The 15,653-nt window shown below is 38.0% G+C and overlaps 1 protein-coding gene across 1 annotated transcript; it reads right to left on the bottom strand.

Annotated features, from left to right (window-relative positions):
• Positions 1 to 355: 355 nt before the first annotated feature.
• On the bottom strand, positions 356 to 15,122 carry HTATSF1 (HIV-1 Tat specific factor 1). Its single transcript, XM_066182192.1, has 9 exons — positions 14,824 to 15,122; positions 11,071 to 11,275; positions 10,711 to 10,758; positions 9,409 to 9,563; positions 8,224 to 8,387; positions 6,524 to 6,623; positions 5,907 to 5,996; positions 5,283 to 5,420; positions 356 to 4,917 (listed from the first exon to the last, which is right to left on the bottom strand). Exons 1-9 carry the CDS (start codon positions 14,998 to 15,000, stop codon positions 4,633 to 4,635), a joined length of 1,362 nt encoding a protein of 453 aa, XP_066038289.1. The 5' UTR covers positions 15,001 to 15,122; the 3' UTR covers positions 356 to 4,632.
• Between the last annotated feature and the right edge of the window lie 531 nt (positions 15,123 to 15,653).

The raw sequence follows: 15,653 nt of genomic DNA, 5'->3' as shown, positions 1-15,653 counted from the left end.
AAAAAACTTTGAGAATAAAAATTTAAATTCTACTCTAAAATCTTACTAAAAATATCTTCACAATCTCAGTTCTAACATTGGTGTCTGCAATGATCCCTCCTGCTCCTTTTCTCTCCATGCAGGTCCATTAACACCACAAGCCAGGAAGAAGGCTGAGACAAAACCATAAATAGGGGATGAATACCATATCCCACTTAGTTCCATCAACATGTCTACTGGGTCCAGCTGGAAGCTCTGGCACATTAACATACATGGTATATAAACTAAAGCCCCTGTGCATCAAATGATATGGTAACTTTTACTGAGGAAAAGAGACAAATATTATCTTAAAACTAATCAGCAAAGACTTGTTCTGTTCATGAGTTTGTTTATTAAAAAGGTAGTATAAAACACAACCCCTTTAAGAAACAAATTGAAGACAAAGGGTATTCTCAGATGCTGTCATAAGTCTAGATATTATTCAAATACCATTTGCTTTGTATTGTTGCTTTTCTAAAGGATAAATGAAAATGATTAATTTATTGAAAGAAAATCACCTGTCAGAAAAAATTCCAAGTCTACTTATCGAAAAGTTTAATCTAACAATATACTTTCATATTACAGAATAAGCAAAAAACCAGTTTGCTGCAAAAGGTTTCATAATTCTATAAATATGTTACAGAACTTTCAGAGTATCCCGACAGTAACACATCAAACTATAATGAGCACTACAGTACACACAAATCAACACAAATACGCAACTCACTGAATTCATTTATCATACTGCAGTATGTTTCCTCAAATGCAGAAATAAAAATAAGAATTTAAAGTCCAATTAAAATCTATAGGATTTTTTTCCCCCCAAATCTGGTTTGGTTCAGGTTCAAGAAATTAGGGTATAAATATTGGTGAAAGGCAAGTTTGTGTTTCTATGAAGCATCCAACACCTTCAAGTTTTCTTAAGTGAAGTAAGCTAATTATTTGTAATTGTTAATAGATTAACCTAAACTGAATAACGTCTAGGACTTGTTTTAGTTAAAATGCACTGGATTTAACATACTAAAGATTTTAAGTTAATTGCAATCCTTATACAAAACCTAAGCTGTACGACAGACTGAAACTCAATTTAATTTTTTTTTTTTTAAAGACAGAAGGAGAAAAGAGAAACATTTTGATGCAAAATGAAACTAATTCTCTCTTTACACCTGCATACAAACATTTGAGAACCTGCGAAGAAAGAGAAAACCTTCTAAAAAGCCTTTTGAGGCTTTTGTTTCCAGGTGTCTACTTTGGCCATGCTCCTCCAGCCACATCATCTCTGGTGAATACCTGCAACTCCATAAAAATCCCTTCCCAGCAAACCACTGAACAGCATTTAATTCCAAAGCAAACTACCAATCTATCCTGAAGCTAAGCAATTATTTTGGATGGTTCAGAATGTGATTCTGCCAAATTATGCTGAAGGATAAGTTAGTACTCTATCATATTGTATTTAAGTGGCTTTACATCCATTTTGTTACATGGAAAATTGGTAGAAACAACTATTTCTATAGTTCAAAACTGAGCAAAAATAATTATCCACAGCCTGCTGTGATGTTTCAGCCTGCTACTAGCTATTGCTTTCATCACACACGGTGGAAAGGAGACAGATTCTCTTAAAATGAACCTCTCACCAAAAGCACAGGGATGGAGGAACATGCAGTACACTGGAACACTGGAATGGGACCTAAAAAAACCTTAGAAGCTGAGCAAAAAGGTTTTGTAACTTCTAATGAGCAAGAAATGTAATTAGTAAACACTTTAATTAAAGATAAATAAAGTGAGAATCCCTTTAAGGTTTTAATTTCTTACCAATTTATGTATGATGCTGATCAGTAAGAAAAATATGTAAGTCTAAAAAGCAACTCCGCTTGTTCAGATTTGTCAAAATTTCTTAAACATTACTGCTCTATACTGTAAGAATTCCATAATCATACTTCAAAATAGAAATTTTAACTTCTGTGAAAATTTCTGATTTCTGTTCAGACTGACATAAAATTTTCATAAATTCAAAATAATTTCATAAATAATTTCAGAAAGGAAAACATCTAAAGAATTTGGTTTTAATGAAAATCTGCTGAAAAGAGTCACAGCTGCATTAACCTCTCCTTGGGCTACTAAATGCCTCAAAAACTCAATGAATTGTCTATAAAAATATATTTTTACATTTTACTGGGGAAAATGGAGGTAGACAAAAGAAAAATACAAGTTTGAGTATAATGCCACACTTGAAAACAACATATCTTCATGGAAAAAAAGCTTTTATTTCTTAAGAATCCTAGTTAATAGGAAAGCCAGTAAACCATTTGGTCTCAGTCTTTGTTAGTGCTCTATTTTAGTATGAAGTCTAAAGGAGAAGGTGAAAGGTCTACAGGCACATTCAACTTTTGCAGCAAGCCAGTCAAATTTGCACAACAATTGGAGAGAGGAAGGTTTACTGCACATCCAACAACTCCTTATTTTTCAAAGTCTTATTTCAAACACCACGACTAACCTTGCTTTCCATATCTGATACCATGATAAGGCTTCATAGAACTTTACAAGTTTTATATATAAATTACACAAGTTTTCTGATATCAGTTGTAATTCCACTGTAAAACAAGTGATTTAACTGTGTTGTGTTACACAATTGGGCTCCCTTAAAAAAAACAAACAAAACACAAGAGTAAGAGATCTAAAGCCTGGATTTTAGAAGCTAGAAGAAAAAAAGGAGCACTGAAAGCAATACTCACCACACTAAACTACACTACTCATATGCAAACAGTTCCAGCTCTCAAAGGTCTGTGGTGCATCTTACCAATAAAAGTAACTAAGGCAAAAGCAACACAACCCAGAAATGTATCTGAATATACCACTATGTGCAGGTACTAACCAGGCAGTGTTCCAGATTCCCTGAATTCTTCAAACACCTGCTTTGCTGAAGCACACAATCCACACACTTGGAAAGATGAGAAAATTGACTTTTTTTGGCTGGCAATAGCTACATCTCTTCTTTATAATGCAATTCAAAATGGGAAACTTGTCATATCAGTGCATTAGAATTCAAATACGACAAGTTATTTTTGTGACAAAATATGTAATTTATAACCATGATGGCAAGTGATAACTTAGATGCCAACTCTTGTTGGCATAGCCACCCACACATATTGACTATATATTAAAAAAACCCCAACAAAACAAACTTACACAACCATATAGAATTCAGGAAAAAGTCTGTATGGTAGTCTCAGAGCACAAGGTTTGAAGATAGCATTTTCAGAGTATTCTGATTACCTCATGATGGAAACACAGGAATTAGCATCTTAATAGTTTCTTGCAATCCAATATGAATTAAAAAAATTCAAAGGATCCTCCTTGCAAATGTGTACTGGTAACCATCCATATGAAGAGCATGCTATGAACTTTTAATCACTTAGTGCCTAAAACCATGTTCTTCTAGCCTTAGTTATCAAAACAGTGGAATTCTAAATTAAGAATGACTATATCCAAAACAGTTTACCCCAGTTATTTTTGAAAGCCTGCCACTTACTAAGGTATTTAAAGTTAGAATATCTTCTAAGTCCTTGTTTCTAGAAATATTTTGAATAGGACCAGCATTTACTTTTTCCATGTAAGAGCATTATTTGAAAGCATATTTTAAAGTATTCTAACTTTTGCACAACAAACTGCAGTTTGAGCTGCCAGAAGCATTTAAATTTTATGAAATATGGAAGATCCTCCCCACTGCGAAGAGCTAAACTAAAATGTTGAGGAGAACTCACATTCATCATGCTAAAACAAAGTTAACGAAAAACTCTTACTCTAGTAGAAAAGCAAGAACAAAGAAGCCACTACAAAAATCAAAAGCCTATTTTGATACCTACTGCATACAGACCATGAGAGTGTAAAACCAATGTTATTATGGCCTAGAATACGTGTGTTCATGGATTTCTAGTCTCCTTGACATAATTCCAGCCTCTACCCAACATCAACAGAAAATCTAAATGGGGAAGGAAAAACTAATTTGCTGAGTGCTGTGATTTAATAACCTCTCTTCACTCAGTTTGCCTTAGGGTTGCTATGGCAACACTGTCTGCCACTTTCATTAAGCTTGTGACCTGATACTACTCATCATCTGCCACCTAATACACAGCAACACATCCAATGCATTAACCCTATATGGATCACAGCACCTGTTCCATCAAATGATCCAACACACCAGGACACAAATTATTGAAATACTGAGTTTCAAGGGCTACAGGAAAATTAACAGTACAATCCACAAATCTTGTAAAAGCTTTGCATTACATAAGTTACACACAGTCACATAAACTAAAGGGTTGGAACATATTTCACACTCACATGATGAAACACTGACAAGCATAGTTAGAACAAAAGAAGCCTGATGAGTTTCACTGTGTTCTTGGCAACTTGAGTTACTTTATCTGAACAGCCAATTAATACAAACTTTTAGAACCTCATTAAATACTGCTTTTAATGAAAACTTCAAAGCACACAGTTGATGACATTCTAATATATCTATATTCATATGAATATTGTCTGCAGTCACCCTGAAGAAAGGGATACACTCAAACATCACGCCAAAAATCATGCTTTCAGAAAGTATTAAAGATGTTATGTATCAGCTTCACCATCACTGCCGGCAAGGCTGCTGTCTGTGGATGGAGCTCCATCTTCATTAATGCCCTCACCATTATTCTCCCTCTTATGAGCTTCATCATTTGCATCCTCCTTAAGTGTGTCATTAACCTCTGGAGGTTGTTTCCCCTCGGGCAGTTTAACACTACTTGATGCAGAATCCGAATCGGACGTGGTTTGCTGCTCCTTTGCATCCGGATCCCCTAAAAACGACTCCCACACCTTAAGCCTTTCTTCCCTTTCTCTTGCAGTCTCCTCCACCTGTTAAAGAAGTTTTTATACACATCACTACGGAGTCATACTTGTCAAAATGAGTATTTACACAGACAAAATTAAACACATATTTATATTACACAAATATCTCAATGCTGACTGTGAACTAATGATCTGTACATCCAGTAGCTAATCCTCTAAGCTGACAGTTTCAGTACTCAAACAGGTCCTCTAATTTTTTGATAAGTTGAAAAATTGAGAATGATTTTTGGAGATATTCTACAGCTTTTGAAGTGAAGCAAGATAACACAGGCAGGGGAAGGGTATGAGGACAGGAATGCCAAGCACTCCTAGAATTCAAGCAGATTTGCTGTTTGGAAGACATTTGATAAAACAGAACCGTGAAAGGCTACCTGATAATCCGTTACACCATCCCATGTTTCAGCACTGAGCTGACGGCCACCAAACCACCTTCCGTTTAGGGTCAGCTTGCATAGATCAGCTTCTGTTGCTTCTTTAAATGACACAGAAGCGACGCCATCAGGGTGCCTCTGCAAGGACACGCAACTTGCATTTAATAATATTCTAACCAATGCATTCATTCCAATACTCTTATATTGTCTTATGAAATAAATCAGGATACAGCTCCATTCTGATCATACATAATCATGTATGAAAACTTCAGTTCTCAAGTTTCCATACCTTGTCCTATCAGCACACAGAACACAATTTTTTTAACACTGACAACAAAAAATACTTCAGCCAGCTTAGCTACAAATAATGTATCCATACACTTTCAGACTTGTAACATGCATCCAAGCTCCTGGGAGGAGTAAGTCTGCCTTTGCATAGTCTGAAGTCGACAGGTGCTTAAGACATTAAGTTCCAAAAGTTTTAGAGTACTGAAAGATTAAGTCCAGTTTCCATGAAGTAAATACATCCAAATGAATGCTCCACTCATATTTAAAGCAGCCTAAATGTTTTGCACCTTTGCACATTACATCAATTCTGACAACACAACATGTAAAAATACCTACATCAAATATGAGAACCTTCTTTACTTGACCAAACTTTTCACACTCTGTCCGCAGATCTTCTCTTATTTCATTTAGCACTAAAGGGTCCTCCTGCAAAGCAATTGCACAGCATTAATTAAACACAAGCACTCACCTCTCTCAGCTTTATTTCTGCTCCATCACCAGTGGTACACAACTGTCAATCTGTTTAAAGTCCATAAATTGAGTGCTGCCATGCTCATCTTCAAAGCCACCTGGGAGCTGGCAGACGGCTTTTAAATGAATTTAGTACATTTAATTTAATAAATTTAAAACTTGTTAATAAAGCTATTTTGTGCTTGTTTCTCCATTCTAACCATGACAGCTGTTTAATCCTCTTTCCATATACAAATACACAGGTTTTTCAGACAGTGAAAAGCTCTGACTAGAAAAATAGGTTCTTACCAACTTTTTTTCTTGCTTTTGGAGAGAAATGAATGAATGTAAAGCAGATGTTTGGCACAGAAAAATGCCCTTCCTGAACAGCAAGTTTAATTTTGTTTTCATCTGCTTAGAATTTTGCTACAATTCATACGGCAGAAAGGTCAGACATTAGCTCCTAACAGCACAATCTACAGAAGCAAACTGCATCTTCCTACCTCAAAGTCCTTGGGGTGAAACATATTCCTGATAATAACAATGCGTTCATGCCGCATTCGAGTTGCTCCATCTTTCTTCTCCGGCCTCCAATCCAGCTGTCTAATGAAATGAAGCAACAGTAAGAAGAAATTGTTGCGGCTCTCTTCAGTTTCTACAAGTATTTGTTGAAAAAAAATCATTAATTTGGCATTTCATGCAATATATTAACATATATTTTGAGACAAAGAGTTAAGTTATTCTAAAAAGCACTGTAATTATCCAGGTTTGCTACTGCTACAAAACATTTGAGGTTTTAAGGTACTTCAAGGCTCACAGAGCAAACATAAATAACTTTTCAAACTACAGTATTTTTTAAAACACTGACAAAATATTTATGAAGTATTAATTCTTTCCTAATATCAACTCAGATAAAGGAACCAGCTGTTTTCAAGCGCAATTAAAATGTCAGTATTTTACCATTTCTTCCTAACTTACTTTGTCAAGAAAGGAGATCCACTATTCCCCTAGGTAAAATGTAACTGCTTTTATTTAAAAGAACATGCAAGAACACCTCAACTCTTACACAGGCATTACCACAAGACGTATTCTGTTCCCCAGTGCAGAGCCACTAACACAAAGTAGTCATTTAACCCAGCACATCTGCTCTAGGACTCTGCCTTCTCACAGCAAATCTTATTTCTCATAGAAATACCTATTTCATATCCTATTACAAAAACCCCCATACATTTACTTACACTTTCAAATCTCAAGATCAAACATTGGGGTGGGGAAATCTTAAGTTTCTTCTTGTACCTGCTACTTTAGCTGAAGAAAACTTGGATTTCCAATGAGAGTAGTTATACCAGTAAATTGTGCTCTTCAACTCAGAAGGAACACAGTCCTTTTATTCACACAAATTTCAGTCAAATGGAATTTCATAATTTTCGTACACGTGCCTACACACTGAAGACTTAAAGCGAGGACCATCAGTGTATCTTTGGGGCAGATACACTTCTGGCTTTAAAAATTGATAAAATATCAAGTAACCTTTGCTCCGCTTAACTATAGGAAAACATTTCTGCATTACTATTTACAATGCTTAGTGGAATGTTGCTTTCATTGAACTATCAACAGTATTCAAACTTTTTTCTTCTTTAATCTGCATCTTCTTGGTTCCAAAAGGCAGAAGAACAATTTTTAAGTGACAAAAGCAATGAATCACGGTACAACTCAAAACATAGTATATTTTATAGAAGAGAGGGATGTCTGGGGGAATCTACAGACATATTTTAGTACTTGCTCCTGTGGCAGCCAGAAGTTATTTTCTTGCCCTTTGCAACTTCTGCAGTATGGCACTAAATATATGTGAGCAGCCGGAGTGTTATGAGCTTCCAACAGTAAGCCCAGATACTGTGACTGGACTCACACACACTTATCCACTAAGAGTCTTATTTCCCCAGAGCTGTAATATTTTCTTCTACATCTGAAGGCAGCCATTGCTCCCTATCTATTGTTTTAATGCGTGAATCACAAAGAAGTTCATTATATCAACAGTTAATCTAGGAGTTAGTCCCCTTCAAACATGCATTAGTTTAAGCTATTGCACTGTCAGACAAGGCTTTAACTTTGGCAAAACCTAGCACTGTATCTGAAAAACGCAGCACTTTACTAATAGCACTTAGAATTCAAACAGTATTTTACTGAAATAAAAAATACAAACTTCTGCTGTTGCGACAACTTCTTCTTGTAGTCTTTACATTTCTTCTTCTTTTTGCTTGCATCATACTCCCCCTTCAGTTGGAACTTTGCAACTTCCACGTGTAATTTATAGCCTCGGATTTCTGCTTCATCCAGAAGCCTCAGAGCAAGTTGAACTGATTCTCTCTATTGGAAGACAAAACACAGCACAAACTTTAAAGCATGTGGCAAAATCAAACTGTACTCCAATAACATGGCATTAAGTATACTGTGCTAAGAATCAAGTCCCTGTCACTGAAAATCATAATGCTGTCTTCTGACATGCAGCTGGCACTGTTTTCTTGATCCAAACCCAGGATTTCTTCACTCTTGCTGTAATTCATTAATACTTCCAAAAGCAGCTGCATATATTTCAAATACGTCATAGATACCAAACTGCAATATCCAAGCAAGCTGATGAACTTAAAAGCAAGAACAATAAGGTTTCAGAGGACTGATTTCCTATAAAATGTGCATCACTTTTCCAAGAACAGCATATGTTGAGACTCTTATTTAATTTTTAATGTGTTCCTAAAAGTCCTTTAGAGTGCAGACAGTATTTATGGTGGTGCACTCCACCGCCCTAACTACTACAATTACAAAAATTGCACAGACTACAAGTCATTTGATTTAGTACTGCCTGGTGCTTCCTGCAGAACTAAAGTTGGCTGCACTTGCAATCACCAACTTTCCAAATGATTCACAAGTGAAAACACATAAGGAAATAGTACGGCAGCCTAAGCTTTTATAGCTTAAAAAGGAATGAAAACAGTTCTAAACCAAACCAGGTCTCAACTAAAAGCTGTAAATACAGGACTACAGTATGTTCCTTCCTGGCTTTTTATTTCTTTATTCTTTGTTTCCCAGTGGCATATTTTCATAGGTAAAAGGTGAGGAGCCTCTCATTTCAGCCCAAAATCTAGGGCATCCAAGACAGGAGCATGTAGAGACACTTTCAGCAGGTATTATGGCCATTTTTAGGCAGAGGGTGAGGTTGGATAAGAGGAAACAAATGAAGTAAGTGGGAATTTCTGGAGTAAATCTTTCAAAGACACCTACATTCCAAATTGTGCTTTAGATTTTCAAGAATCTTCTGAATGTGATTCTGAAACAACGGGCATATGTGCCTTCAAAGCGATGGAAAACTGCATTTCAGTGCACCACTGACCTTCAGATAACAACAGAGGCCATCTCCCTTAAGATTTCCTTCCTTATCTTTGTACAGTTTGATCTTGTGCTCTTCTGTCTGAGGATCTCGCATGATGATACCACATTTTGACATGACTTGTACAAATTCATCTTTCGTAATGTCTGGAGGTAAACCTGCAAAATAAATTCAGACAGAAGGTTTAAATATGGTCTATTTTTTAAAAAAACCTCATTAGAACAAATCTTCTCACTGCTCTTCTTTAAACAAAAGATATTAAACTGAAGAACAACATTTTACATAAACTGCAAGAAACCACTGCCCATGGGTGTTACCTTCTAAGCATTTACCTCATACCAATATTTTGAAAATCCTTGTATTTTGTAATAGGTGTAATGCACAGAAATATCTCTGTGCTCCCTAATATGCACACGTAGAGATTTACTGTCACACGTCATCAACACTGCAGAAGACACAAAAGCCTCTGCAAATCTAACTCTTCTGCCCAAGCACCAAGTTCCACTGCACTTTTAGGTATCAGAGACAAAAAAAAAACCTCCACAAGAACATGACCTATAAACAGACAACTGTTTTCTCCACTCACAAATCCAATAAAAAGAGTAACTGATAAAGTATAGAGATTTTAAGATCTGAACTCTGAATTGAGGATAAGAAGAAAAACCAAAATGGTTGAGAAAATCATGTGGATGTCCCATGCTAGTTTGGCCTGCATTTTTGAAATGCAGATTTTGAAACGAAGATTTTTGAAAATGCAAGTATGTGCACCCCTGAGACTGCTCACACCACCAAGTGTACCTAAGTATATGCATCTAGACATAGCACCATCCGAAAGTGGTAGAAAAACAGCACAGTAAGTGCATGGATAATTTCATTTGAGCTTTCACATTACTTTCTCACTCTGTTCCCAATTTTTTTTACTGTTTCCTCCTTCTCACCTAGTAATTATTTATTAGAGCAAATGAAAAGCATAGATAAAGTGATGTGCATGGCTGATCCACTATTTCATCATAAACTTGTCATTATCCCTTAAAAGCCTGCAGATATTGTTCTTATAAAATAATAAATCAGTGACTTGGCTAACACAGCTCACAAACTACCCCATTTAACAGACAAAAGCACTGAATACATCCATTCTACTTCTTTCCCACATCTGCAATTTAAAGGTCACAAAGATATTATGCAGTCAGAAACATAACATTAAGTAATTTGCAAGTGACAGACTGAATAGATAATATTAGAGGCATATATGAGTCTCTTTTACCATCTTTAGCTCAAAGTAGACAAATAAACACTCTTACTTACCTGTCACATAAACATTTGTGTTTCTGTCTTCTTCAACATGAAACCACCCTAAACACAAGAATTTAATTCAGTTATGGTAATATATTAAACATGGGAGCTTACACGTTTATATTCCATCAGATTTATAAGGATTTTTGTTTGCTCACAGAGAAGCTCTGAACATGCCTTAATTTGCTTTTTTCCCCTTTGTATCCACATTCAGGAGGATACGTATGGAGTACCACACAGTTTTAGAACCATTCTGCAATTTACCAGCACAACCTTATCTCTGCTGTACCAGATAACAACAATCAACTGCCCGTTTTCTCTCAGTACAATACAGGTCACAGCCTACACAAAGCGAAGTGCTTTGTCACTCACCTGGCTCTAGCTTCCTTTTTTCCGATTTCTGTTTTGGATCTGTTTGTTTTCGTCCTGTCTCATTTGCTGATGGTTGTGTTCCTGATGTCTTAGAACTTACTGGTTGCTTACTTTCAGTGGCTGTACCAGAAGCAGACGAAGTATCTGTCTCATCTGCATGGAAGCCATAGTTGGCATGATAGGTTGCCAGGAAATCTTCTGTTATCTGAAAAGAAATTAGAAAAATTCATATAGAATTTCAAAGAACTATAAATTCAGGCTTGTATTTTAACATTAGTTAGGTGATGGTCATTTTCTAATCTAGGAACACAGAAAATAACAATATTTAATAAATTTTTGAATGATCTTTACAAAGCCATAAACACAACAAGAACAATCAGTTCAGACAATACTTGAATTAGATCAAGACAGAAATTCCATACAGTGTATGTAGTTTTCACACAAACATTTCACAAGTTCTGCCATTTTTCAAACAAAGCTTTCTGCTTTCCATGCGAATTGGATCTGTCTGAAGGACAGAAACCAAGTGCTCCTGGCCATGGTGAAGTGATAAAGTGATACTGATGGCAACCACAAATGATGAATGACAGACTCCTGCAGGCATCTTCCTTTTCATGGAATTGTTTCCAGAGATGACACATATTTGTGTTGACAGGCGGTAAATATTGCACCTAAGCAGAAATGTATTTTAACACATTGCTTCTAAGGCAATAGTAATAATTATTAATTAATAAATAAATAAATTTATGTTATATCCTATGAATAGATAAGGAATTAGCTTGCTCTTTCCCAGAGAGAGACTATATTTGGATGAAATATAAGACTGGCCAATGCCTATGTTTTAGAGGTGAAAATAAAAGAAAAAAAAAACCCACAAATTACACCCAGTACTTCCAGCCACTAGCAATCACATGCAAAAGAGATACGTCATAGCTGCGTTTGTAAGCATTTCTGCATTATGAAGTATTTTCTGCAGTTGCAAACTCCGAAATATTTTTTCTCAAAATTGAGCCTTAACCTTTGAAAATTTTATCAGTCTGACCTTTGCTCACTTGCTTCATCTGTATTCAAAAGAGAACAAAACTTAAGGCCATTTAGCTATTGTAAAAGAGCAATTTCAACTGTCAGTGATGAAAATGTAATCTCTTATCTTTCATAGTGATTTGAAGCTTAATGTTTCAACTCTAATATTTCATTGTGACAAATCAGAAATGCAAAATTGACAGTACCAGGCTTGTCAGGAATAATGCAAGATGCCATGGCACCCCGTAATTTTAAAAGTTAGCACAAAATAGCTCTTAGGCTAAACAAAATTTGCCACACACCTCAAGAAAGAATGTAAATGGCTGCTCTAACAAGTATGACTTAACACAGGATCAAAACAAAATACAAACACATTTAGCGAAAAAAAAGAAGACTGCCCTAATCAAGTTCATTATCTTTGACCTTAGCCATCTTAACAAATCCTTAGTGCCACAGTAGATGAGATCCAGAGATAAGAAGCTTCTATAGTTACTGGTGAAAAGGATTACTAATTTTAATCAGAAAACCTACTGGTAAATTAGTAACTAAACTTGCAACAGGATTATTTTTCAGCTTCTGGGGGAACTACATTCTGTGTAAACCTCCACTTATTATCAGCAAATCAGCCACCACGGACAAATAAATTTTGCCACTCAGTAATGAAGATGTCTTCTGCATAAAATGCTATCATCCTACCATATAACTGTTACCACTACTTCACCTTAAAATGTCATTTTATAAGCACAGAGGAGTTTACACATATATAAAGGCTTTTATTGGAACTTCTGTCATACCATGACAGCACGAGAAACAAGTAGTCACAGAACATACTTACTGGGGACTTCAATCCAATTCTGCTGGAGAACACCACAGGCATCAGTCCTACCTACACACCCACACCATCATACAGTTTGGTGTGATTAAGTTTATAGGAAAAGAAACACAATACTACAGGACATGTGAGTGTGTAATTAGCTGCTGGTCCCACTGAAATGGAACGGAATAGATTAACCAAAGGAAGAACAGATACCCTGCGTTTGCAGATGACAGCCAACATATGTATTTTCACAGCAAGTGATGCAAGCAGCAGATAAATTCCACACGCTATTTTGTGCTATGTCCGTGAAGCACTAAAAAAGTTGGTAGTCATCAACACAGTACCACTGAAATAATAATAAATAGATAATAAACAATGCTACAATTGCTTCTATCAAATATTTTACTGTCTCCAAATTTTTCTGGGGAACGCTGGCAGATAATATAACTTTTTGCACTGTTTTGGAATATGCTTTAGTGGAAGTTCAGCAGACACTGTATTCCCAAAGCAGCGCAGCAGTGCAACCCCAGTCTGTAGATAACGATTACTTAGCGAGTCAGAATATCTTCACCTTTTGGCAACAGATAGAAACTAAAAATTTAACTACTGGAAAGTAAAGTAGAAAGTACAGCTTCTGGTCACAACAGTCTCCTCAGTTTATGTGGATAAAAAATTCTAGTAGTAATTATCAGCCAAAAGAAGTAACCTGAAAACCTCGATGGCATCCAGCTGGATAAAGAATCTTTGTGCAGCACTGTAGGTCATGGATAGGTCACTAATTTCTATTATACATCCTATTTACTGATGAACTTTTCTGTTCCTATTTAACTTGTCCAACCCTTAATGTTATCTCCTTTCCAAGACAAAGCACTTAGGAAAGACAAATGCAATTGACAAGAGACACACTTCAGAAGAAAGGTGAGAAGAAGGGGAAGAAATGGGCGCAAAACAAGAAAAACCCTTTCACAAATTACTGTGCTTACTGGATACAGAACCCCCAAAAGAGCCAGGAATACTCATTTCTCCACTGCTCCACTTTGTGAGTCTGAATTTTACCGTTCCAAAAGCCATCTGCTCTACAGACACCTTCCTAGGTTTACACACATTCAAACTTGGCACTACAGGCTCTCACTCAGATTCTCTGAATTGCAGTGAATTCACAGTCATAAACTAGAACTGGCACATTCCATCCATCTAGTAGATGCCATAAAATGCCTTAATATTAAATTAAGTAATTAACCTCATTCATTGCTATACGATAACTAAACTACTATTTCACTTGCAGATCAGTAGATGGCACAAAATATTAAATTTATGTTCATTCGGTCCTTGAAGAGCCATGTTATTACAGCAAGATCATATTTTATACTTAAAACATTTAATAAAAATTGGAAACTGTAAGGTATTTCCATCCTGAGGAACGCCACTAAGACAAATACACTTATTTTTCAATTGTACTTGTAAGACTGAAGGAGATGGAACAGCACATTTTTTATTTTACGTTATTTTCAGACAACAATAAAAGACGCATAATACTACTTTATTTTCATCTTGACCTTGTAACATATGAATTCATTTCTACACTGCCCACAGAGATCACAGCAGCACAGCTACTGTGACAAAGACCTAAACACATCCCAGGCAACTCCGATCAACATCCACAAATACGGCAGTGACTTCACCCCAGGCCCGAGCAACTCCACAGATTCTCCGCCAAGGCGAACAGTCAACGCACAGCTCCTCACAACAGCGCAGTCAGTCGAAGACGGAGACGACGCCGTGGTTTTGCCCGTAAAAAGGCGTGTTACGGTGCTGCCGAGACCTACCCGCAGACACGACGTGGCTGCAAAGGACACCTCCGTACCCACCTGCTCCTTCCTGTCCCCCCTTCCTCGGAGCTGCCCCGTACCAACCTTGGGGAACCAGGCCTTCTTCTCCCGGTCCCACTCGTAGGCAGCCCCGTCCGCCGGGTCCACGTAGGTGAAGGGGTCGGACTCGCCCTCGCCTTCGCCCTCGGCTGGCTTGGCCCCGTACTGCTGCTGGAGCTGCAGCTGCCGGTAGAACTCCTCGTTCCCGTCCTCGCCGCTCATGCTGTCCCGCTCGCTGGGCCTCAGGCCCCTCGGGCCCCTGAGGCGCCGCTCCCGCCGCCGCCCGCACCCCGCCCGGCCCGGCCCGTCGCTCTGGGTGGCGGGAGCGCGCGGACAGCCCCGCGCCTCGCCACCGGCCCGGGCCCCGGTGCGCACACAGCGCCGGAAACACCTCGCCCGCCGCGGCAGCTTCCGCCTGCCCCGCCCCTTCACCCCGAGCTGCAGCCAATGAGACGAGCGACGGTGGGTCATGCGGCGAGCGGCGGAGCCAATGGGGATCCTCTCCCGAGGAGGGCGGAGAGGGCGCGCGCAGGGGGTGGGGCGGGGGCGGGGCATGTTTTACCGCCTCTGCCCGGGGCCTGAGGGCGGCGGGTCCGCCATGGGGCGGGGGCGGCCGTCGCAATGGCCCTACCCCTTTTCCTCCTGCCGTTCCTTTTTTCTCCTTTCCCTCTCACGCTGCAGCGCTGTTTGACCACAGGCCGCGGCTTTGCCTGCGGGCAGCTGCCCCGGCGCAGCAGACTGCTTTGGGCGATGTGAAATTGTTATAAGCGCATATTATGTAGCTAACTTTTCGCAAATATTAACATTGCTATGTATATAATTGTACTGTTTTATGTTTCATTAATGAGAGTTTAGAAGGGTAATGAATGTGTATT

This window comes from Chamaea fasciata, unplaced genomic scaffold (genome assembly GCF_029207755.1).
Source record: "Chamaea fasciata isolate MVZ Bird 193981 ecotype frontalis unplaced genomic scaffold, bChaFas1.0.hap1 SCAF_4, whole genome shotgun sequence".
Taxonomy (NCBI): Eukaryota; Metazoa; Chordata; class Aves; order Passeriformes; family Sylviidae; genus Chamaea; species Chamaea fasciata.
This window is presented reverse-complemented; position numbering and strand designations above follow the sequence as displayed.

What these genes read in the sequence shown, in the direction of transcription:
- HTATSF1 (XM_066182192.1), bottom strand. Translation starts at nt 15,000, where the DNA reads ATGAGCGGCGAGGACGGGAACGAGGAGTTCTACCGGCAGCTGCAGCTC. An exon ending in TTCACCCCAAGGACTTTGAG is followed by an intron (nt 5,997 to 6,523) that starts GTAGGAAGATGC and finishes ATTGCTTTGCAG; the next exon opens with GAGGACCCTTTAGTGCTAAA. An exon ending in ATGGTGTAACGGATTATCAG is followed by an intron (nt 4,918 to 5,282) that starts GTAGCCTTTCAC and finishes CTTCTTTAACAG; the next exon opens with GTGGAGGAGACTGCAAGAGA.